The sequence below is a fragment of the Falco cherrug genome, chromosome Z (assembly GCF_023634085.1).
Source record: "Falco cherrug isolate bFalChe1 chromosome Z, bFalChe1.pri, whole genome shotgun sequence".
In the NCBI taxonomy this organism is placed as follows: Eukaryota; Metazoa; Chordata; class Aves; order Falconiformes; family Falconidae; genus Falco; species Falco cherrug.
In genome coordinates, this window is record NC_073720.1 from 12,886,648 (window position 1) to 12,912,047 (window position 25,400).

The 25,400-nt window shown below is 41.7% G+C and overlaps 1 protein-coding gene across 2 annotated transcripts in view; it reads right to left on the reverse strand.

Moving 5' to 3' along the window:
* Positions 1–5,675: 5,675 nt before the first annotated feature.
* Positions 5,676–25,400, reverse strand: part of ADAMTS12 (ADAM metallopeptidase with thrombospondin type 1 motif 12) — a 161,993-nt gene continuing 142,268 nt past the window's right edge. Inside the window, exons 20-24 of one of the 2 annotated variants that reach the window (XM_055698832.1) lie at positions 17,143–17,295; positions 14,348–14,521; positions 12,564–12,710; positions 10,664–10,817; positions 5,676–8,664 (exon numbers count right to left, since the gene is read on the reverse strand). In XM_055698832.1, the coding sequence (XP_055554807.1) occupies positions 8,429–8,664; positions 10,664–10,817; positions 12,564–12,710; positions 14,348–14,521; positions 17,143–17,295 (864 nt within the window). In that variant the 3' untranslated portion in view covers positions 5,676–8,428. The remainder of the gene's footprint in view (positions 8,665–10,663; positions 10,818–12,563; positions 12,711–14,347; positions 14,522–17,142; positions 17,296–25,400) is intronic. The other variant, XM_055698833.1, reaches the window with a different exon arrangement.

The following is a 25,400-nucleotide window of genomic DNA, read 5'->3' on the forward strand; positions in this document are numbered from 1 at the left end:
TCCTCATGGAACCTGACTTCGTGTGTGAAAGGTTTCAAATGCACCAACACCCTACTGTTCAGCAACTAAAACTTTCAAGCGTAGTTTGTCCCCATTGCTGCTTAACAAAAACTTTCATTCTGCACTTGGTGCCAGGGTGACCAGCTGTAGCGGACGGAAAATTTCAACTCCAGTCTTGAATACCTTTCTGCAGTTTCAGACCCATGGCCATGGCAGTCAGAGCAGCAGGATAAAAGCTCCCTGGACAAAGCTTCCTTTGTATTAGTGGACACTTTTCGCCTCCTCACATGCTTGTAATAACAGCAGTCAGTGAACACAGAGATGTGGTTGCTCAAAGGATTTGTTGAGCTCGGCAGTGAATGCATTTCTGGTCTCCATCTCAGCACTCTCTTGGATACCAAAAGTCCAACAAGGGGTGAAAGACACATTTCCCATTTGGAGGCTGAATGCAGGTCAAGTGGACTGCAGCTCTGTGTAACTGGGTGTTGAAGAGGCAAAGAAGCAGCAGATCAAAAACTCCAGCATCCTCGCACGGGTTTTACACCAGCGCTGTCAACTCCCAGCAAGGTCCCCATATAAACAAGGTTACACTTGTCAATCAGACCATGTGTCCCTTCTGTGAGGGCAGCAGGAGGCAGCAAGAAGCTTCAGCCAAAATCAGGTTAGCTGAACGTGTAACTACAATAATTACCAAGACCCGTGTCAGCTCCCATTAACTCCAGCAGGGTCTGGCTGCTGCAATATACTCTCCACCTCCTTGCCTAAACACACACTTGGAAGACAGGCATCAACAGAAATGGCGTGACTTGGGAGCAACAGGGAACGGTCAGCTCCCAGGTCACGTGCTGGGAGCACTTGCTAACAATGGGGACGTTTGCTGTCAGCAAACTACTGCTTTATGCTGGAGCCTGAGGACGCTCATGGCCCTCCCTCAGCTCAGATGCAATAATTTCAATTTTATGTGGCTGTGAAGCCAAGCCCACCTGGGCTCAACATCTCATCAGATGGACAGGAGAAGTAGCAAGTTACTTTCCATCTAGGTCCACAGCTGCTGGGTGCAGGGTCTGGGACTGCCTGCTTTTAGCTGGTGGCAGAATCTCATGGGTGCATTAGTTATTCCAGTGACTTGCTTTGACTACAGGGCCGGGGCTGTGAAGGCTAGAACTAGGGATGGGGACACACAGGAAAGAATTTGCACTCTTCCTTTGGAGGAAAATGCCATTCAATTAGCTTTCAAATAGTAGGTATTGCAGCAAGGACAGTAATTTCATAAGCCAGCACTGTTTGTTATGAGTCTGACTCAGGCTCCCATACATTATAACATGCTGATAAATTTTTACTTCCAGAGCCAAACAACCAAATAATAGACTTCCAAGTGAACACAGTGGATAAGAGGTAATTTAATATCAGGCTTCATTAGTTCAGCTATTGTATGCAACAGCTAACAGATGCAGGAGAATAGACAGAAAGCATAGTGTCTCCATGCCTGCCATCTGTATAAATAAGCATGTGGGGAGCTTGAAAATTCTCTGCACTCCTGTTCACAGAGTGTCCTCATGGGTTTCTATTAAAGCATTCCCTCTCTGCTAGTTCATTAATCAGCTTCAACTCACAGTGGAGTTTTCCTTATGGCAATTTCCATTAATGCCATGTCGTGGTTTAACCCCAGCCAGCTACTAAGCCCCACACAGCTGCTTGCTCACTCCCCCTGCATCAGGATGGGGCAGAGAATCAGAAGGGTAAAAGTGAAAAAACTCGTGGGTTGAGACAAAGACAGTTTAATGGGTAAAGCAAAAGCCGTTTGTGCAAGCAAAGCAAAACAAGGAATTCATTCAGCACTTCCCATGGGCAGGCAGGTGTTCAACTATTCCCAGGAAAGCTGGCTCCATCATGTGTAACGGCTACTTGGAAAGACAAACACCATCACTCCAAACATCCCTCCCTACCTTCTTCCCCCAACTTTACATGCTGAGCCTGATATTCTATGGTTCGGAATATCCCTTTGGTCAGTAGGGGTCAGCTGTTCTGGCTGTGTCCCCTCCCAGTTTCTGGTGCCACTCCATCCCTCTCGCTGGCAGGGCCTGAGAAACTGAAAAGTCCTTGGCTTAGTATAAACATTACTTAGCAACAAATTAAAACATCGGTATATTATCAACATTATTGCCACACCAAATCCAGAACACAGCAATGCACCAGCTGCTAAGAAGAAAACCCTACCCCAGCTGAAACCAGGACATGCCACGTTTACCACCGCTCCAGCATGTCCGTGTTCCCAGTGCGAATTTCCCCCAACAGCAGCACTGCAGCAAACAGCAGTGCCCTTTGCTCAGGCAGTCCGGCAAGCAGGACCACAGACATGGCATTACGGGAGGGCCTGTTCACATCCCAAGGATTACTGCTGCAGTAAAGCTGCATGCTGCCTTGAAATGCTCGCATGTGCCATAACCTCCACCTGCCCGGGCCTCTGCTGCTCATTTGCAACCAGCTGGCTTGACCCCACATGCAGTCTTTCCTTGCTTCCAGCTTCGCCCAGCCTCTACACACAGAACACATTCTCTTTTTGCTAGCAGATAGTACCCACTCAAATCCAACAAGACGACCCTTAAGGGTTTAAAATCCAGGATTCACCTCGTCTTTCATTTATTGATACTTTATACTAAACAAGAGGGAATTCAGGGTTTCTGTCCTGCCTTTATGGCGCAGTAAGAGCTGACCCTTACACCACGTCCTTCGCTCAATGCCCTGGGCACTGTCTTTGCCTGTTCATTAGGAAACTGGGCACAACCCCTTACCTTTCAGGCCGGGGGGGGGGGGGGGGGGGGGGAAGCCAGACTGCAAGACTGCAGCCTCTCACGAATGAGGCTTTGGGGCAGGCCTCTGACTCACTCGCCTTCACAGCCCCAGAAGTACTGTCCTCTACAGTCGATATGAAGAGAAGGGACATGTCATGCCTCAGCCCCGCTGAACCACTGAATCCAGCGGAGAACAGACAGCTGCTGAGGACTGTCTCCTCACCTGCTTGTAATGTGACAGAGACAGGGCTAACTCCAGAGGTCTAGCAAAAGACTGCTTCCCCAGAACACTCCATCCCTTCAAGCAACTATTTTCCTCTGTTCCAAATCTTTGACTTTGATTTAGTGAAAGCTACACCTAATGACTCATAATAGTAACAGTGAATTAGCAGAAGCCCCCAAGAACCTTGACAAATTTTCTTTTTTTATTTGATTGTGTCTTTCAAGTACGCATCCAACAGCAGCCCAGATACTTAACAATGTCCTGGTTTTCACATTTGCCACAGATTCCTCCCAAAACCCAGGCACCTCAGCTTACAGAAGGTGGTTGGCCACTCCAAAAGTTCTGTAGTTACTGCTCATCCGCCGGCTGGCTTTTACTGCTGCCACCACCATATCTGTAGCAGAGACCTGTACTTCATGGCTAACGTACCCCAGGTTTTGTTCCTGTGGGCATGCTGGAGATCCTTGAATTTGTTCATTAAGAAAAATTAGGAGGTTGGGATCGATCAATCACAGAATAAGCAGCATCCTTGTGTGGGCCCCCCATATTCTACCACCTGCAGGCATAACAGCTGGGGGGGGGGGGGGGGCGTGCAACGCTGGGCAGCAGCAATAAACCACGTTTCTTATTAATCACCATTCTGTAGTAGACAAGTCCCTGTAAACACAGTTGGATCTGTCAGTCCAATGTCTGGCACCAAGTCCTGTTCTCCTGGGCAACATGATAACCCACAGAAAACAAGGATACCTAGGACATTCACTTCAACAGGGCTAAAATTTCTCCCTCTTAAGTCTCCAATGTACTGTGTTCCTGTACCCACAAAATTAATCTATCACTGCTGCTGCATTAAGTGCCTCCATCTGGAACACTACTCCTCAAATCCCTACTTCTCTCTTGCTTCATCCCATCATCACACAAGTGCGTTCCTGCTGGCAGAGAAGCCTGCACAACTAGAAATCTGCTGAAAAGGTCTAGTTCTGATAGTGCCTTGAATACCAAAAAGTAGCTATTTTCATATTTAGGTACTAATGAGACTCACAGCTATACACATCTCACCGCCTAGCCCGCTCACATTGCAGAGCACGACATCTGACCCTACGTGAAACCCAGCTGATGAAGTAAGTTATTCCAGCTCAACTATGAGGATGCTCTTCTGGCCTTTGGCTTAGCCAGAGTCGGTTCACAGCAGAGCTGCTGTCACCAGGTGCCACAAACCACACTCAAGCTTGCAGCCTTAGAAAGGCTTAGAGAAGGAAGACACCCAACACCCCCCGCAGTGAGTTGCAAGACGGTACCTGACAGCTGGAGGCACACGCAATGTAGTTTGCTGTCACTGTGTGTGACATTTAGGGTCTTCCTGAGCAGCATCTTGGAGCTCAAATTGCCCTAGAACAACTTGTAGAATGGACAGACGGAGGCTGCATGTGTAACAATCAGCAGGCAATCAGTCAGTACTTACTTGTGAAGTGTAGTAGATAACTTCTCCCTGTAGCTACCCCTGAATGCCTGCATATACATTATATAAACTTAATTCTGCTTAAGCACGGGTAATATCAAGCAATTTGGTACTTCCATAAAACTGCTACAGCCACTGATTGACAAATGCGGTTCCACAGAAGCCACGGGGGAAAATGGACAACGGAGTGTTCAAATCCACCCACACTCTGCCCCTGTTTCTGCTAAGATCACGGAGGAATCCCTACAGCCACAAGCACAACGTTTTACCTGCGTGCTGACTTCCTTTCAAGCCGATGCTAGGCAGTCAGAAGGCTGTTCCTTTGGTGGGTGCTGCACGCTTGGCTGGGCCAAAGAAGTACAGTGAGCCATGTACAGTGCCGCAGACAGCAGAAACTGCTCCTCAGGCTGCGTTTGTACTGCATGTCATCCTGCGAATGCCTCATGAACCTTTGCAAAGTGGAGGGAGCTTCAACTCATTTCTCAATTCAATTCATTCCTTTCCCTCAGAGCACCTGTGCAAGATGCTGCCCCTGTGGGCTGGAGATCCACACTTCCTTTGTGAAGTTAAGAAGGAGCTAGTTTCTGCAGCTTCCATAGGGTGTTACGAGGCTGAACCCATGGATGGATGCATGGGTGGAGTTTGGCAACTGAGTGCAAACCGATGGTGCTCTCTACCCAAGCACATATGCCCAGCTGCGATGCCTGTGCTCCTGGGCTGCATGCCAAGGAACAGGGTTAGTGTGATTAAGTTTCTGGGCATCAGCATCAGCAGTACTTGCGAAATTTGAATATTGGTAAGATTCCAGGGTGGTGTGGGTGGTGAGTGGGAGAGTGGGCATCATATTGTATACAGCTCTTCAAGGAAAACAAATACATCCGTCAATAGACACAACAGACAAGCACAGATCTGCTGTCAAGGACATAAGGCACATCTGCTTGGACTAGAAGTGGCCCGATGTCATCTGTTTCATAGGAAATAACTAACCCTATTAATGTGTATTTTTACTAAGCACCTTTTTCCGCTACTTTTTCCCTCATTCTTTTTAATTATCCCGTTTACATTGCAATATCAAGCATCAAAATACCTCAATTATGAGGATTCCCCTTGAATACAAAGATACTTTCTAAGCTTATTTTTCCTTGGAATTCTATCATATGAATCTTCCTGCACTGGAAACATAAAACACCAGAAACAAGAGACGTAAGCAATGCCATTTATTGAAGCTTGAAACAAATATGTCGTCATAGTTTGCTTTTTAAACCTTTTAAAAGTTCAAACAAGCAGCGAATATGCAAAATACAAGTTTCTTCCTGAGCAACCTGTTGAAGCTGATGTGTCTTAGGCTAATATGATAATATAATGGTTTTATACCTTGGTGCTTAATACTGTATTCAGTTTTGAGAATAGTGACCATCTGGGTTAGGATCGTAAATCCACCTGTACTTAAAAATAATTATTTCGTAAGGAAGGAATCTTACTAAATGGATGGGAGAGATGACTGCACATATTATTAGCACAGAAGAGATATTAGGCTGATCAGTGCAATGTAAGAACCTATGTAAAATACAGCAGTGGCACTGCTCTGTTAAAATAGTTCTTGTCACAGCCTTTTCCCTAAAGCTTTAAGTTGAGCAACAGTGATGACTGTGCTTCCCTGGGTAGAAAAAATATTTTGACTAATGTCCATAATATAATTTATCTTTTTATCCATTTCAAACGAAATTACAGCTCCCCAAGAAAACAATGAAGCCAGAAATGGGTTTACTGCACACTAGCCATAAGGAGCACTGGAAAGGACAACCCTGCCAGGCACTCCTCCTCCCACTTGCACTACATCCACCCGGTCAGCTCCTTTCTCATTCGCTCACATACCTGATGGCCCACTTCTGCTGACATCTGTGGATAAAACATTGCAGGTACTTCTGAGCACAGAAAAGTCTGACTCTGAAGTGAAACTAACTTGGTCCTGCCCAAATCCTAGAAGATGCTTCTGGGAACGTCAGAAGCATCTGCACTGTCCACCAGTCTAGGATGTTTGGCCATCAGCGTGCATTGTACTAGCTGGATGAAGCAGTACAGGCTCTGCCCTGCACAATGCAGCGTGAGGCCAGGACCTGCCCAAACACTTCCTGAATCAGACGGGACACCTCCACTCCTTCGCATGACTCAATATTTCTGTGTTCAGTGGAACAAGAAGTGCCCAGGTATCTATTGCTTAAAGGGTCAGTAGCCATTCAGGACCTCAGAAAGACATAAGTGCACTGTGAAACTTAAAAAGCAGTGTGTCTGGCATTGTCCAGCAACACCATAGACACGTATTATTTAAAGAGTACCTGCATGTGTGCTATGTACACACATGCATGCACACGCACCATTGTAAGTCATCCCCCATGTTTGTTATACTAGCACCATATTTTTAACAGTGGATTTTAAGCTTTATCAGCACCTGTAACTGGGGTTATATTGCCATCACAGAGGTTAATAAATCTAACCTTACCATGCTGCATATCCTGAACTCCCAGAGACTTCAAGTGAAGAAGTAAGCCCTTAGGTAAAGGTCAACCTATGAAAAAGAACAATTAGACCTGTGGCCATCATTAGGTTAATACATAATAGCCAGGCCCAAATATTTCTATCAACTTTCATGAAGGTCTGTCTAGAAATAGGGCTATTGTTAGTCATAGCTCTGTAACCATAGTGACACTTGCATTCATGGCTACGCATCTCGCTCTACACTGCATAAAATGTGACATTTCCCTGTATTACAATCTCAAATTGTCAGTTAGCTAGGGAGTAAATCTGAGATTTTCAAAAGAGCATGAAGAACCTAGGTGTCCAACTCCTACTGAATCTCAATGGAATCTAAATGTCAGACTCTGTCCAGCTCTTTTGAAGATGCCCAGTTTTGCTTCAAAGGGTCCATTCTGGTGTCCCTGAAGTTTGTTCTGCCATTTTCTTCAATAGCAGAAGAGATACACTATTTGGCTGGTGCTCTCCTAATACCTGAGGCCCAGAGGTATGCAGATGCTCTCGGTCTCAGGCTCCTGTCCCAGGTGCCCTCACCCTTACTATGATGGATGGATTTGCACTGGAGTGAAGTTTCCTGTGAGTGAGGTGATAGTCTTGTGGATGTGAGCTTGCACTCTACTAGGACATACTGGATAAAATGATAGCTCTGCCACTGAATACTGGTGTGAATTACAATCTGTCTGTAAAGGTGGTAGATGCAAGCAGCTTTGCTTTCACGGTACCAAGAAATGTTGCTTAAAACTTATTCAGCAACTTAACATCCCATATTTGGTGGGGTTTTCAGGTTACAGCAAGTTACCTGTAGCAGAAGAAAACTGACCAGGACAGGCTGTTGCTGAGGTACCCTTTGGAGGTTCATTCAAGTACTAAATTAACAATTTTTCTTTTGAAAAACTCAATGTTTCAATTCAGCCTGCATATCATAATTGGTTATTACAAAACTCTGTGTTTAAATTTATGAAGTGAGCAAACTGCCACTTCACCTTGATTCCTAATAACAGAGAAGTAAGTGAGCACTGTGGGATCTGGCTGACAGTGCAGGTCTGTGTCTGCTGCCCCGTCAGCCGCCTTCACTCAGCACTCAAAGTGGTACTGCTGTTTCAAGTGGGTTTTGGAAAAGAGATGGAAGAAAAAACAAGTAAAACATTAATTTTAAAAAATCAAAAAACTCTTGCAAGCTTGTCTCTAGCCTCTATGCATGCCTAAGAAGTACTATCTGCTGGTACACTGCAAATTATGTTGCAAATTTTGGACTGTTACAGAGAAAAATTTGAAGCGGTAAATTTGGACTGATAACCCAAAGGGACATGTTTTCCCTGTTTTGGTCATAGATTTTCATTTATGTTGGATGGTTCAGAAAAAAAAAAGAAGGAGCATAAATCCTGTAAACAGAAGCCCTAATGAAAGCAACTAGATAAAAAACAGCTAGTGCTGAGCAGCTTGGTTGTTGTTTTCTCGGTTTTGAGGTGATTTTCTTCTAGATTTAGTGTAGTTTTGTTGTTTGAGGCCTCGCTGACCCCAGTATCTTGCTTTCTTACGGATTTGGGGCTGACTACACGTGAAGCAGCACTGAGTCTGTATTGACGGCAGCAAGCATTTGCCAATGCCTTTCAGCCTCTGGCAGAAGTGAACCGACAGTTGGTCTCTGCTGCAGGGTAGCCCTATGGTGGAGAAATGAGAGCATTAGCTATGTTTTTGCTGACAGATTATCTGCAGTTCTAGGATTTTAAACTGCTTTATGCCTGTTAAGGCTCTTATTTATGAGAGCTTTCTCTTCCTTTTTATTAAAGGTCATCTTGGTCCCCCTGAAATTTTAAGACTTTTAAGTGAACAGGTCCTATTAAACTTCACATGACCTTCTGTCTTGGAAAACACAGCACTCTTTTATTACTGTTCAGTGAGGCTTCACTTCTGCAGCAGACACAGCTGATCTATGTTTTTCACTTTAATGTGTCTGCTTTTAAGAACTGCCAGAGAAAGTCTAGCAACACTGATTTGTGAGTCTGGTACTTTTGCATTCTTGTAATAGTGCATTTAAGACAAGTGCAATGGGTTGGCAGCACGCTGGAGAGCCATGCAAGGCGCGCAGAATTACACAGGCAAGGCACACGCAACTACTTGCTCAGCTTGGCTATACTGCCATTTCTGCAGCACCAGGATAAGGCAGGGACTGGTACTGTTTATATTATGGTGCTGATAGGTCTGTGGTAGCTTTAATAAACTGAGATGTGGTGGATTTAGTTAGAAACTACAAAATGGGGGTCCTCAGCTGTGAGAAGAGATGGCTATGGGGACAGTCAAGGTCTGCAAAAGCAGGAAGCTGGCGTATTAGCCGAATGCAAGCTGTTGTTCAGCAAATCCCTCAACACTAGAACTAGGCAAATTCAATGGAACTAGTAGAAGTGTAGTTTAAACCAGATGAAAGCCGTTCTTTTCACAGCAAGCTGTGAACCCCTGGAACTTGCTGCCACAGGATGGGGTGGAAGCAGACAGCATTGCAGGCTCAAGAAAGGATGCAACATATTAATGGATGTCAGCTGGGAATGCTGGAGGAGTACCATGGAAATGAATCACACGAAAGGACTAAACTCCTGTATTCCCCCTAAGTAGCACCTTCTGATGCCATTGCTGGAGACACAATATTGGGCTGCCTTTCTTATGTTCTACTAGCCCCCTGAACTTTCATTCACAGAAATAACTATTACTAATCTGCATAGGTAATATTTATCTGTGTCTGTCCTGAACATGAGAGGGACATGAGATAAGCACAGCAATTCAACCCTTTGGCAAAACAACAGGAGGAGTGATGCATCACTCTGAAGTGTATGTCAGATCCGCACTGCCCTCAGAACTCAACCTCTTGTCTCACTGCCATACTGGACCCTTAACTGCTGACTTCCTAAGAGTACAGAATCCTCCTCCAAAAGGACTTTGAAAGCTCTTCCAGAAGTACTCAGAGCTGTTGCTGCTCTCACCTGAGGGTATCTGCTGGATACTGCAGTATGCAGACTACAGATAAGGATACCCTTCTGTAAACTCCCCGCTCCCCCGCCGATTTTCTGGGTTACTAACCATCTACCCAACTGGGCTCCTGGACCTCTGAAGGAGAGAAGTACAGGTCACCCTGAGTCGCAAGAGGACTTCTTTCCACATCCTCTGGAGACAGTTGAACCCTGTGGACACTAAATTCATAGTGCCAAGACTGTATGTGTTCACTGCCAGTCAGATTTTTTCTTACAGTGTCTGCCTCACTTAGCTTGCTTGCACTTCTAGTCCAGAATTTGCAGTTCTCATAGGGGCATCTACCTTAAGAAATAGCATCTGTTTGGACTCACAGCATGTCCTTCCACAGCCTTCAAAGCAGTCTGTGAGTTACCTGAAACAGGTCAACACAAGCAGACCTATTCATTTAATTGTGGCATCATAAATTAGGGAATGCTTCCCCATTACGGCAACACAAGGCCAGTAGGGCTGCAGAACATGACAACATAATTCTGCCAATATTGCAGCTGAGCAGTAGCAGGTTAGGATGACCTATAATTACTGACCCTGTAGTTTTCAGAACAACCTGACAAATTGCGTCAGCTCCCAGTTTTTGCAGACTCTTAGCACAAATGTAGAGCTTTTTGGAAACTGCCGGATGCAGGTGTATTACCATACCTGTACTTTTCCTGCACTCTTGCAGATTGCATTTCTGATACTCTGTCGGCTTGGGTTTATCCACACATGTACTGTCACCTTCTGTTTCATTAGTTTCTATATTCATGCACTTCACAGTTCTTTGCTGAATACCCCCTCCACAAGAAACGGTGCACTGAAAGAGAGTAATTTTTAACATATATAAAAGTCTTTTACATGGAAATTGTGTAATATACCTGTATTTGAGCTGTAATGTCATGGGAAGCTAAAAATGCCGTATGATCCAGAACCAATGACACTAAAATACTTTATGTACTGTATTCTCCATCCAGACACCTCCATGGTGCATCACAGCCAGATTTGGCTGGATACAGTGGAGGGTTAAATAGTAAAAACACAGCACCTCAGAATGTGTCACCAAGGTCAGAGGGCTGTTTTCTACAGAGGAGGATGAGTATGATCTGAAATGTCAGTCTTACAAAGTAGGAGAGTAGTAATCCAAATTAGTACTGCACACTGACATTTTGTGTTTCCTGTGTTTTCTCAGTATCTAAATTAAACATGAATAATCAATCACAATGCTAGGACTAGAAATGACTGAGCTGAAGATTTAAAAAAAGCTAAGTGAGATGTTTTTTGTTTGGTGACATTCACATTGTGGTTACCCTTTCTTTATGACCACAAAACAACTGCCAGTTGCTTGTTCTGACTGTACACAGATGGCCATAAAAAAAGAACATTTTCAAAACATGTTCCTGTACTATTGTGTAAATGTACTTAACTCTTCCAACACCCCAGAGCATTTGATAATTCCAGTTAATTTAAAATTGTTTTTTTCTCTTCAGATAAATAGTGGCCAGCCAGGTAAATACTTCATCAGATAGAGAATGCCAGCTAATGAAGTGCAAGAGATGAAGACAGGACTGGTATCTCCTTAATTCTTCTGCAAATTATCCTCTCTCTAATGTATAACTCTGTGCATAAGTCACAGTATTAGTGGCGTGAAGTACATTAAAAGATCTTAGGCACTCTTGCAGCAACTTTAGATTAATGTTTAAAATAGTTTTTTTGTAAAGTAAAATAAATGGGATTAATAAACCAGCAAAACAGTTGCTATACATTTTGGTATTCAGTTGCTTATTTTACACATGTCTCAACATTTTCACTTCCATATTTAAGTGTTAGACTCACACTAACTCTACCTTACATTATACTCATAGTCTATTTAATGGCTGTATGTCAAAACGAGCTCATTAAATTTTCTGTGTTAAAGAACTCTCCATTGTTTCCTTACTTGTGGCTCCTGGCTTTTGGTGTTCCTTCAATGTTCTGTTCTGCTGTGAGGAGTATTTGCGATGTATGAATAGGTTTATTAAGGAACCAGGAGGGAAAGCTTTATTAGACATCCCAGTTCTTTGTAGCTAAACATATATTGCGGATACTGGAAGGTTCCCCAAAGATACACCTCATGTTTATCAACTGGATTTTCAGATGCCAAAATAGAAGGCTATTGCTCAAAATTCAGAATTTTTGTTTGTGTGGGCAAGTCCAATATTCCACAAAGTTTCTTCAAGGGTGTCCCCCACACTGCCAATAGTCTCAAACAGTGAAAAATTTCAAATGAGTAATGGAAGAGTATCAATGGTATTTCCTTTTTTATTAGAAAAGGAAAAAAGCTGCAGCCCTCCACCATCATCTAATGCAGCAACAAAAAGCAAAAGGTACCATGTCTGTCACCTGAAAGAACTGAGATGGGTTGGCTCTGAAATGTTCAGTAATATTTTCAAAAGATCTCCCATTGTTGCTGCAGCTGTGTATAAGAAACTACTTGCCATAGGCACTGAGGTCCACAAAGTGGATAATATGACCAAATGGGGCCAACTAACGACAACAAATAAAACAAGAAAGTAATGAATCCTACCGGGCCCCATGCCTGGTTAATCCACTGCGTACAAGGTTGCTTGTTACATGATGCAGTGGCATTAGGTCTTTCTGTCCAGTCACAGTAGCCGCCTTCTGGGCAGTAGATATGTCGTTTTTGCTGGCCACCACCACATGTCCTTGAACACTAACAGAAGAGATGCACAAACCCATAAGAAGAGAAGTTGGAACACATGAGAATCCAGAAACAGACCATGAAGACCATAGGAAATGTTCTTAATTTAGAAATGTGGACCCACAGGTAGCAAGAAACATGTCACTGACCCATGTAATTTAGAAAGATGTACAGGCTAGCCTGCACATCGAGTCTTACAGTCCAGATGTGAAGAAAAGCTCCGCACTGAGGCATTTATTTCATCATATGCTTGGAAAGAAACAAGGAAGAAGCCATTATTGGTCCAAAATACTTGGGGGCAAGCTGTCCCTGACATGTATTAATGCAAGGAATATAGGACAGCACGGAGGTGGCAACATAGAACAGAAAACAGAACTGCTCATGCAGTGCCACTGACAACAGTAACTTCTCTAACTAGAATGGGACTGAAGTCACATATCTGCAAGATTAATCTGTAATATTTACTGAAGGCAGTACAAGTTCATGAAATGCAGCATCTCATTTTTATGAGGCATTTGGGGACATTAAAATTCACCCAATCCATACAATAAATTAACTATTTGGCAATAAAAGCAGCATACAAAGATAGTGACCCAGGTTATTTTTTTAAACATTCTTCTGTCCATGTTCTAGTATTACTTACCAACTGATTTTTTACTATTCCTCATTTGGTCTGCATTAGAGTCTGCTTGAAATACAAAAAAGATTTCGTACCTTGACATGAAATAAGACACCAGATACACTTTGAACAATGCATTGATCCTGACCTACAAGGAATTGCATCCCTATGGACAGAGAATTAGAGCTGACATCTGATAAACGAACCTTTTCAATCCAATTCTACCCAGTATCCTTAGCATGAGGACAACTGCCAAGGTTGGAGAAGTGTTTTTACAAAGTATTTTAAGAGGCAAATGGGTGCAATCAGTTGGCTACTCTTATTTTTTCAACCCTTACTAACTGCTGTGATAGAAAAGCCACATCCTGTTCTCCTCTTTATGGCAAGTGTGATTTGTCAGTAGCCTGTAAGTAAGCCATGTGATCATCTTCCTTGAAATCCAAAAGCACAGTGCTGCAGACACTGGTGCTTTTTCCAAAGTGGGTGTGAACACTAAAATGAAATCAGACCACGTGCTTTTAGCTGACATAAATGTATGCCTGGCTGCCTATAAGTTTGCTGGCACAGACTTGTATTATGAAATGACCCAAAAGTCAGATTTTTCCTATGCCCAATCTCAGCCTCTGGCCCCACAAAATTCAAGCCCAAAATTGCAAAGGAAAATTTAATCATAATGAGAAAGCAACACTAACATGGCTGCAAAAAGGATCAGTCTGAATTAATCACATTTACTGATGAAGTAGGACCGCTAAAACAAATCTTCCAGGCCACCTGCTTCTGTCTTTCAGGGTATGGTAATTTACAGCTCTAGCTGCCTATCACAAGCAATCCTAAGAATGATTCTACTAAGTCTTACAATCATCTGTGACAAGTTTTGCTGTAACCATACACAAGGACTGCAGAGCCTCTGAGTGGTATTAGCTGTGTGCCTGCCTTTGAGGGAAAGTTTAGCTAACTGAAGGGGATCTAACAGTCCCTGTCAATGGACATGCAGTTGTTCATTTCCAAAGCTTCTTTTAAAGAACAATACCTCATTCCAGGGCTCCACATGCCACTGCAAGCAAGGCTCCATGTTACAGCTAGTGTTGAGTTGTGGTTTATATCCAAGTAATTGGCAATGAAACGGTCTGAGCAGTCGCTTTTCACGAACGTCAATGCAGTGAACATCTCGGGTCTTGAAACCGCCGTTGCAGTTAGCAGAGCACTATACACAAAACAGAAAGGGGCACATCTCCAAATGATGCTCTGCTGAGGGGTGGTCCCTTCCCTAGTCACCAAGGAGGACAGCCTGGAGCTTTGAACATCCTGACTCAGAGAGGGAATTCCCAGTTTAACATAACAACAATCTGTTGTCAGGCTTAAACACTGGTTTTCATCATAGCAAAGCAGAACGTGCCATGTAAATACTTCCTTTTCTAGAATATCCATTAGTAACACAGAAGCATATCTCATTAGGAAATCCTGCAAGCTATTTAAAAAAATGTTATAGGGGAAGAGTCATAGCGCAATAAATACAAAAAAGGAATCCTGTATTCAGGGAAATTGTCGGTTCTTTAGTCATTTTGGTGGGAGGGGGGAGAGTTGAAGTACAGTTGCATGAGTTTATTTCTTCTTCAGCTCTTTCACCTCTTCTCCATGAAAGAGGCAGGTGCCTACGGCAGCAGACTGCCTAGGCTGGCAAAACCTGAAGATAGTGGATTCATCCCACAGAAGCAGTTCCCACCCTCACTCTCCTTGCTCCTCCATGGCACCAGCAGGATCCATACCCCAGGAGCAGACTGGGCATGACATAACAGGAAAGAAAAGAGAGAAACCCTGAATCTCACCAGCAGCCTGTAAAATCTTCTCAGTTGTGAGCACTACTGGCGAGCCAAGCAAGCCCTTCCAGTCTCCTATTTCTCCCCAGAGCTTGCTCCAAGGCCTCATGCAGCAGCACCAGGTTCTATCACCAAATATCAAAGTCCAGGACCTCTCCTGCTGCTGAACTGAATTTGCTACCCCAAAGATAAGGGCAAATACACATTTAATTATTTTTGCCTTCATCCAGAATTAAAGCCAATTTTGCCTACACCACTAAATAACCTCAGATCAGCTTTCATCTTTACTGCCATAATGCCATATAACAACTGATGCTGTTCTCCTTTGCATAAATAAGCATTCTTCAGTTGAACAAAGAACCTGAATATAATACTTTCCCTGGGAGCTGAAGGACAGACGGAAGGGGAGTCCATACTTATGTTCACAGAAGTTTCTGTCCCTCTGGGTGGAAACAATGGACAGAAATGACTGTGCAAGAAATGGAGTACACACACCCCAAAAATAGGTGCAAATTATATTTGGTATTAAACTCAGACTGTATGACCTAGTCTGAAGCACCTTCCTTTTAGGGGAGGGGAAGAATCAGATGAGAGTAAAGGAACAGAGAAAGCTCTGCTACGCTATCAGGAGAATATAGCCATCTTGATGTGATAAGGCGCCTTAAAAATATTTGAAATGAGTAATTGCCACTTGCAAAAATGAACAAAAATTAGCCATTTTTATATATGAATTGTAATTACATTTGTATAGTACAATTGCTGGAAAATAAGGGGGGCTAACACAACAAAAGCCTACTTGGAAAACCCTTTTGCCTCACACTGGCCTCACAACTGGACTGACATTTTAAAACAGTTGTTTCCCATAATATTTTATCATTAAACCTGATTTCTAGTTACTTTCTGTGACATAACTATCATCTACTTATTGCAAAAGCAATAATATTTATGACGAAAAAATGAAGGTGAAATATGCCCTACTGCAACCGGGATAGCAGAATGTCTATGTATCATTTAAAATTAATTTCAGAGACTTAAATGTGGTTATGTAATGTCTTGGCCTTTCCTGGACTTACTAACCAGGCAAGTATTTCATGCAAAAATCAATTCCGTGTCAAAAAGCTCAGTAATATAACAGGTTTTGTAACAACTATAACCTTTTCTTTGTATGAATCTGCCCTCTAGTCTAATGGCAACGTTTGCAAAAATGATACATAGTGAGAAAGTTTGAGAGATCTTTCTCTTTATTATATCAACACCACTTCAAATAGAATGTTGTAGGTTTTCTCTTTTGAGTCTTGAAAAATAACGCACTGTTTGAAGCCCCAACTCTAGACAGTGTGGAGACAAAAAATGTAACAAGCTCCAAAAAGTCACCGAAGTCCTTCTGGGTGGTCATCACACATCTTACAATACCATAGAAGAAATCAAATGTAATTTCTTGCATTCTGCTTACCACCTTGGACACTTTTCGGTCTCTTGACCAGGTCCGTGTATGTAACTAGGACCAAATAAGGCCATGGCAGGCATTCTTCCTATACGTTTTTAGTTAAAGCAAAACTTAAGCAGTTACATGAATGGGCAACAGACCATGCCACACAAGGGAGATAACATGGTGGGCAAGGGTGAGTGGGAACGTACCAATTCCCTCTGCCAAATTCCCACTTGCTTCTTGAAATTAGGATGTGCCTCTGGAGGCAGAGATCAAAAAGATGACACATCCAAAGATGTGCAGCTCTGCCCTAGCATCATGGATGGTGAGCCCCGCTTTAGCTCTAGATGCAAAGGTTAATGAGCATGATCCCCACACAGGAAGAACAAAATTCACAGCAGATGTGTTACCCATAAATAACTTAAGTCAGGAAATTAGTAAATTAGTGTTGAATGGTCAACTGGGAATCATGTATGCATTCACTGAGTAAATAATTATTTTTTAAATTAAGTATTTAGAACTCCCTACTCTCTGTAGTTAGCAAGCTGACTGTTCACACACAGCTCTGAATGAAGTTACCTTGCTCCAATTTCCTGTTTTCCAGCTAGCACATGGGCGGAGATAACATTTTCTTGCAGGATCAGGCTTTTTCACATGCTGACAGTGAGATGTGTTCCTGCTGCTGCACTCCACATGTCTCCAGAAAGCCCCCATTCCGCAGGTAGTAGAGCACTGCACAAGGGTGAGAATAAAAGCCAGGGGAAAATGCAGCATTAGTAAATTATTCTGGAGCAATCCAGGAACCTAAAAGTAATTATCCAGAGCCATTTTAGATGACCTGGGTTATCTGAGATACTCAAAAGAAGGTTTCAAATTCACCTCAAGCTTACTTGAGGTCCTGAGGGAGGGCTTTTTGTTGCCTTGTCAAGAAAATACCAATTGTGCTTTATACCATGCATGGCTCTTTGGCACACTCCTGCTTACTGAGACATTCTAAATCTGTACCAGCTGCTCCACTCTTTCCTTCTTTGGGGATCCACTGTAAAATCTCATTGTATCCAATATTCAGCCCTGTTCCCTCTCTACCCCTAATACTGCTGATGAGATATCCAGCAAATTGAGTGCATGATGCTCAAAATCTGAAATAAATTTTGTGAGACCCTTCAGAAAACTGCACAGGAAAAGGACTGTTGAAATAAGGAATTCAGAGTGGCTAAGCGTTCCCAACATTTGGGAGGGTTTTAGTGTCTGAGGTAAGAGAATATTCATCATGCCAGTCCAGATCCCAAGAGTGCACAGTCTTCACCAAGAAAGGCACTATCATCGTGTTTTGAAACAGGAAGGGGTGACATGTGGCTGGAGACATCCATTTACTTTCTTCTGCCTTAAAATGGGACAGTGGACTATACACAGAGTCAAATCCAACACATGCCAAGCAGCCTGTAGCTGGCATGAGAAACAGCATAAATAATGTTGGATTAAGTCAGCAAAATGTTGAAGAAGCAACTGCTGTCGTGTGGTTTGAACGCCCAACACAGAAGTGGGAGAGTTAAACAGGGAAAGCTGAGTAAGTGTCCTTGGAAATCTAGGCTGGGAACAAAAAACATTGAAGACCCAAAGCTGTTACCAGATTCAGAGAAACAGAGAAGTGGTTAATGGTCACACTAAGGATTTTGGAAAAACTGCACATTATGAAGAGTGTGAATCAGCAAGGCCTCTGCAGCATGTCATCTCCAGCTTCCGAGATTCCTGGGACATCTGTCCAAGAGGCCAGAAAAATCTTTTTTAAGGGGACTGCATACTACTCTTCAGTTTTGCATCATCATGTATCTATCCGAGACAACTTGCCTGTTCAAGAGGGTGGACTGTCCTTGTCTTGATTGCTGACTGTTTGATGGCTTCCCCCATCCCTGATACACCAGTCTGACAACACCAAGACTTTATGGAAGGGCTGCTCAGTTTTGACCAAAGCCCCATGCTGACCAGGCATGAGAAGACAAAAGATAGTTCCAGGGATGATGCTGGGCAGATCATACTTATAAAGCTTTATGTTCTTGTCTGAGGTAGATGAAACACAGCATGATCCTTTCAAGTGCAGCTTACAGAGCCAAGACAGAAAGGCACCATGCTGCTAACAGTACTGGGAGAAAGCTTTAGCTTTCTTGACCAGTGTTCCATGTTACGTAGAGGAGACCAATTGCTCTGAAGTTCAGGAAGTCTCATTGTTTTTCCCTTTTGTCATTCAGAAATGAAGGCTTCCCCTTGTCACAGTAGATGTCTATTACAGAAGGAGGAAGTGCAGGTGACTTTTCATGATCAGTAACAGAGGTGCAGAATGAGCACATCTGGTGTAATGGGGTAACTTCGGCACCCAGAAAGCTCTCAGAAAGGGAAAAATAAGAGCTCAGAACAACCTCAGAAAGCAGCAGGAAAGAAGTCAGAAGTTACAGACAGAAGCACCAGTGTCACTGGGCACTGTTTTGCCCTACTCTAATTAGTGCTCTCCCTCGGGAAGTAAGTGCCAACACTATTATGGGACATGTTACACCATTCCATCTCAGCGACTATCACCATTCTTGGGCACTATTTATTTACTATTATAGATATAGCCTAAGGAGCAGAGAAACATTAGAACATTGGCAGTTACTAAAAGAGAAAGACAGAGAGTATAGCAAGATACCCATCTAGGCTGATGTGGCAGTCTTGAAATATCAATGCCTTGGAGAGGTGTCATCTAAAAACAGGCACCAAGTTTTACTAAGAACATGTAAGCAGAAAGGGCAAAAATAAAGTCAGAAAACTGTAGACTAAAGATGAATTAAAAGTATCAAACAATAAAAGAAGGTTCTGTGAATGTTAGAATCAAGGTGTGTGTGTGGAATACAAAACTTCTGTTTCATGAGAAAGATAATAGCTGACTTATTTACAGAATTAAAGAATGGTTGAGGTAGGAAAGGACCTTTGGATGTCATCTTGTCCGACCACACTGCTCAAGCTGGCCACCTAAAGTCAGTTGCCCAAGACCATGTCCAGATGGCTTCAGAATATCTCCAAGGATGGAGATTCCACAAATTCTCTTTTTTAGCAACCTTTCTTCTTCAAACTTGACAAAAATAAAAAGTTAAATGTGCCTGGCTTCACATGAAGTTAATTTTAACAAGAAACAATAGCACATAAAACATTCTTTTAGGAAATAAGGAAAATATGGTCTAGATGAAATAATAACCAGATTGGTGCACAGCTAACTGAAAAACTGTAATAAAGCAGTCCTTGGTGACTCAGTGTCAAAATGAAAAGACATTTAAAATATGGTCCTGCATGGCTCTGTCCAGAGCCAAGCTCTCTTCGGTATTTTCATTAACTGACTGAATGATGAAAGAGAGCACGCACTTAAAAGATATGGAGATTGATGCCAAGTTGGGAGAGTTGCGGGAATCTTGGAGGATACAATCTGTATTAAAAAAACATTTTGCCAAGCCAAAAATTGTAAGAAAACAGTAACCAGAAATTCAAAAACATAAACAACATCCTATATTTAGGGAGAATTTTTTATACATACAATATACATGTAGAAATACATATAGATATAGATAATACCTAGAAATACTGTATTAAGGGATCCGAGGTTTACACTGGATGACAAATTGAACAAATTAAAGTGAGTTAGTTACAAAACAAGACAAATCTCATCCCAACGTTCACAAAGAGGGTCATAAATAAAATGATAGCAATTATTCCATTTTATTTGCCAGGTGTCAGCTGGGGCCATAATGAACATCATTGATGAAGAAATGTATGATGAAACTGAAGCAAGTCCAGAGGAGAACAACAAATTCACTAGATATTTAGAAAACACAAGCAAAATCTGAAAAGAACCAGACTGTTTTACTCAAAAATCAGATTCCAAAACAGTTATTAAGATGATAATTACCCTCCATGGTCTGCATATAAAAATTAGAATATTTATTTTCGTACAGGAGATGATGGTTGTGTATAAGGAAGACATTTCTAATGGGGGTAATGAATGGCTAGAACAGATTGTAGCATATCTATAGCACAGACTTCTGTTTGGGATGTGCTGGGAACCACCTTTGCCTGGACTTTCTCTTGTAGGCTCTTTCACCTGAGCAGACACAAATGCAGGTCTTTGGGCACGTGCAGAGGGAAATGCTTCACTTGTCCCACTTGAATATGGGAAGGTAAAGCCATTCTCACCTGGTCGTGAGAAGGCACAAGATGAAACTTTAGACTGCCATCAGAAATGCATCTCCTGAACAAGCACTGATGTGGTGGTGAACAGAGTAGGGGCCTCACCCACTGGCTGCATTCAGGCAGAGGGCACCAACACGATCATGGTGGTCGAGCTGTGCCCCTACTGCCATGGAACACACTAAGTCATCTCTTGCTGTCCCTTTTAGCCCTGCATTTCACAGAATCAGAATGGTTTGGGTTGGAAGGGACTTAAAGATCATGTAGTTCCCCCCGCCCCTACCATGAGCAGGTACACCTTCCACTAGACCAGGTTGCTCAAAGCCCCATCCAACTTGGCATTTGCATTTCTGCATTTCCATTAACTTGTATCATTCCAGGCAGGCCTGAGAGCAAACACATACAGAGAAACAGATTGTTGATAGCCTTCTCCATCAATATTGAGAGACAGACCAGCACAAGGAGGCTTCCAGACCTGGAGCCCTGACTGTACTCTTTGGCTTGATTAAAAAAAGCCATCAGAAAAATGAGGTAATTTGTTCAGATACCAAAGTCTCTCATTTTAGGAATCACGATTTGAGGAATATAAAATGCATTAGCATCATCCCACACCCCTATCTACATAAAACTACAAGATGTTAATTAGAAATTTGTAAAACATGAGTAGGCCCCCTGATGACTATATTCTCTTATATAGTTGCCAGAATTGGGTGGTAGCTCCCTCACCAGCCCTGACCCCACAGTAACTGCTGTCTCAGGACACAACAAGGTAAGAGCATAGAAACCTAACCATCGAAAAGGCTGGTGCTGGGTATTTGTATAGGGAAGTCAATAGCTACATACATAAAAGAGTAAGCACTTCTCCAAGGCCATAGAAAACTTTGTAAACTACATTGCTCCTGCAGGGAAAGTAGAAGTTACCCAAGTATAATAATTATTCACTAATGACCAGGGATTAGAGGACACTGGGACAAGTAATGGCCTTTCAGACCGAGTATCTTCCAAATGCTTTACACCTCGAAACTTCTCAAAGTCTCTGTAAGCTGTACTTGTTTTACTTATTCAAACAGAAAGTGCTTTTGAAAGTGAGCATTACTGGATATTAAAACCTGCTCTGATTGAATTTCATTACCTTTAGGCATTAAAAAGTTCATTTGGGGATAGCCATTAACAAAGATAAAATAACTTAATTTCTACATTCAAACAAGACGTCGTATAACACTGTAAATGTCTGCTGCTATATCCAAATACTACTGCAAAACCATAACCACTGGCCTGACAATCTTCTGTACCAACAAAACGAAGTACTTCTACTTTACCACTGTTACAACCCAGTTCCAATATACAATAACCTAAACTTCAAGCAAAAGGTGCAGGACTCCGTATTACAATGCCTCCCCATAGGCATGTACTGGACAAATGATGAACCCCAGATATACCAGTTTAAACTTGCACTAATATTCTTATCTTTGCTTTCTAGATTAAATTGTTTTTACCAGGCTGAACACTACTCTTAAGTTCAGAGACATTTGCTTAATGGTGGATACAAATGCTGGTGGTGAGATGAAAGAGAAATGCACCACAAAACCCTGCTATATTAACAGCCAATTAAAAATAACTGTAACCACCTGTGGTATTAATGTGCTTTAGACAGCAGTAAACCTAGCTTACTTACATGGCCCTGCTCACTTACTAAGTTAGGGAACACACAGAGAGAAATGATATGTAAGTGAAGGTGAAAACACAACACATCTAAGGCAAACCTGCATTATGTACAAATTTGGAGATGCAAGTATATTCACTTGGTGTCTCCAGGATTCATTCAATAGCTTAAATTTTGCTGTGATCTACAACATAAGAAGTACTTCTAGAAAAGTGTATGTAGAACAGAATAGAACAGATTTCAGAATAAAATAGAATACAGAATACAACAGAATGGAATCCAAATAGATGAGAACAGAATAAAACACAAGAGAACAAAATAGAATAAACCACAACAAACAGAACAGAACAGAAAGAAACAGAAGAAAGAACTGAATAGGAAACAGCAGAAGAGAATACAACAGAATATAACAGAATAGAGCAGAATAGAGCAGAACAGAAGTAAACAGAAAAGAACAGAACCAAAGAGAATACAATAGAACAGAACAGAATATAATACAATAGCATATAATAGAATAGAATAGAACAGAATAGAATACAGTAGCATATAATTAAATAGAACAGAATAAAATAGATTAGAATAGAATGGAACAGAATACAAGAGAATACAACAGAATAGAATAGAATAAAAAATGGAATTGAATACAAGAGAACAGAAGAGACCGAAACAGAAGAGAATATAACAGAAAAAATCAGAATAAAATACAACAGAATGGAATGGAATGGGAATAGAACAGAACAGAACAGAATGCAATAGAACAGTATAGAATAGAATAAACAGAATAGAATAAACAGAAGAGGATAGAACAGCAGAACAGTATAGAATGGAATAAACCAGAACAGAATACAATAGAACAAAACAGAACAGAATAGAACACAACTGAATAGAACAGAAAATATTAGAACACAACAGAAGAGAACATACACAGAACAGTACACATTGGAACGGAAAAGAAAACAATGAAATACATTGGAACAGAATGGAACGGAACGTAGAAAAGAAAATAGAACAGAACAGATCACCATAGAACACAACAAAATAGAATGGAAGAGAATGCAAATGAGAGAAAAGAACGCAACAGAACAGAATAGAATACAACAAAAGAGAACAGAATACAACAGAATATGGAATAGAAGAGAACAGAACAGAATAGAATACAATAGAACAGAACAGAAAAGAATATAGAATGGAAGAGACCAGAATATAGAACAGAATAGAACAGTATATAGAATGTGACAGAACAGAACACAGAATGGGTCAGAAAAGAACAAAATACAACAGAATAGAATTGAACTGAACACAATACAATACATTAGAACACAATAGAATACATTAGAATAGAATATTGAATAGAACAATAGAATAGAATATATAATATTCTATAGAATATCTAATATAGAATACAACACAACAAAATATAATAGAATACAACAGAAGAAAATTGAAGAAGGGAAGGGCAGGGCAGGGGAGAACAGAATAGCATATAGAATGGAAGAGAATAGAATACAGAAGGGAACAGAATAGAACAGAAGAAAATAAAATAAAATAAATCAGAACAAAACAGAACAGAATATAATACAATAGAATAGAATAAAATAGAACAGCACACAACAGAATAGAAGAGCATAGAGTAGAATAGAACAAAATACAATAGAATAAACAGAACAGAACAGAATACAATACAGTAGAATAGAATATAGAACAAAACACAATAGAACAGACCCAAATGGAATGGAAGAGAATAGAACAGACCCAAATGGAATGGAAGAGAATAGAACAGAACAGAATACAATACAATAGAAAAGAACAGAACATATACTACAACAGAACAGAACAGAACAGAATGTAGAATAGAACAGAATATCGAATAGAATAGCATATAGAACAGAACAGAATATAGAACAGAATATAGTCTACAATGAGACAGAATGGAATGGAACAGAACACAATAAACCAGAATGGATTGCAATAGAATAGAGCACAACAGAGTAGAATAGAATAAAATGGAATAGAATGTAACAGAACAGAACAGTACAGAAGATAATTGAATATATAATAGAATAGAAATAGGATAGGGTAGAGTAGAGTAGAATAGAATGGGACAAAATAGAACAGTACAGGACAGAATGGTACAGGACAGAACAGAATGGAACAGAACAGAATAGAATGGAATAGCATAGAACAGGACAGGATACAATAGAACAGAAAGAACAAAAGAGAACAGAAAGAAGAGAATTGAATATAGAATAGAACAGAATGGAAAGGAACAGAATCAAATGGAACAGAATACAGCATAACAGAATAGAATACAACAGAACAGAATAGAATAGAATGCAACAGGGCAGAATAGAATAGAATAGAACAGAATGGAATACAATAGAACAGAATAGAATATAGACTAGAACAGAACAGAAAAAAGAACAGGATAGAATAGAACAGGACAGAACAGAATACAATGCAATAGAATGGAATAGAACAGAACAGAACAGAACACATTAGAATATAATGGAATACTATACAATACAACAGAACAGAACAGAATGGAATGCAATACAATACAGTACAATACTATAAAACAGAACAGTTTAGTATAGAATAAGTTACAACAATCTAGTCCAGCCGCCTGACACCGCTTCAGGGCTGACCAAGGGTTAAAGCTCGTTACTAAGGGCATTGGCCAAATGCCTCTGAAGCACTGACAGGCCTGGGGCATCGCCCACCGCCCCAGGAAGCCTGTTGCAGTGTCTGACCACCCTCTCGGTGAAGAAGTGCTTCCTGACGTCCAGTCTGAGCCTCCCCTGGCGCAGCTTTGAACCCTTCCCGCGTGTCCGTCAGCGGATCCCAGGCAAAGGGATCAGCACCTCCCTCCCCACGCCCCCTCCCCAGGAAGCTGCAGAGAGCAGCGAGGTCGCCCCTCAGCCCCCTTTGCTCCAAACCAGACGAGCCCAGAGCCTCAGCCGCCCCG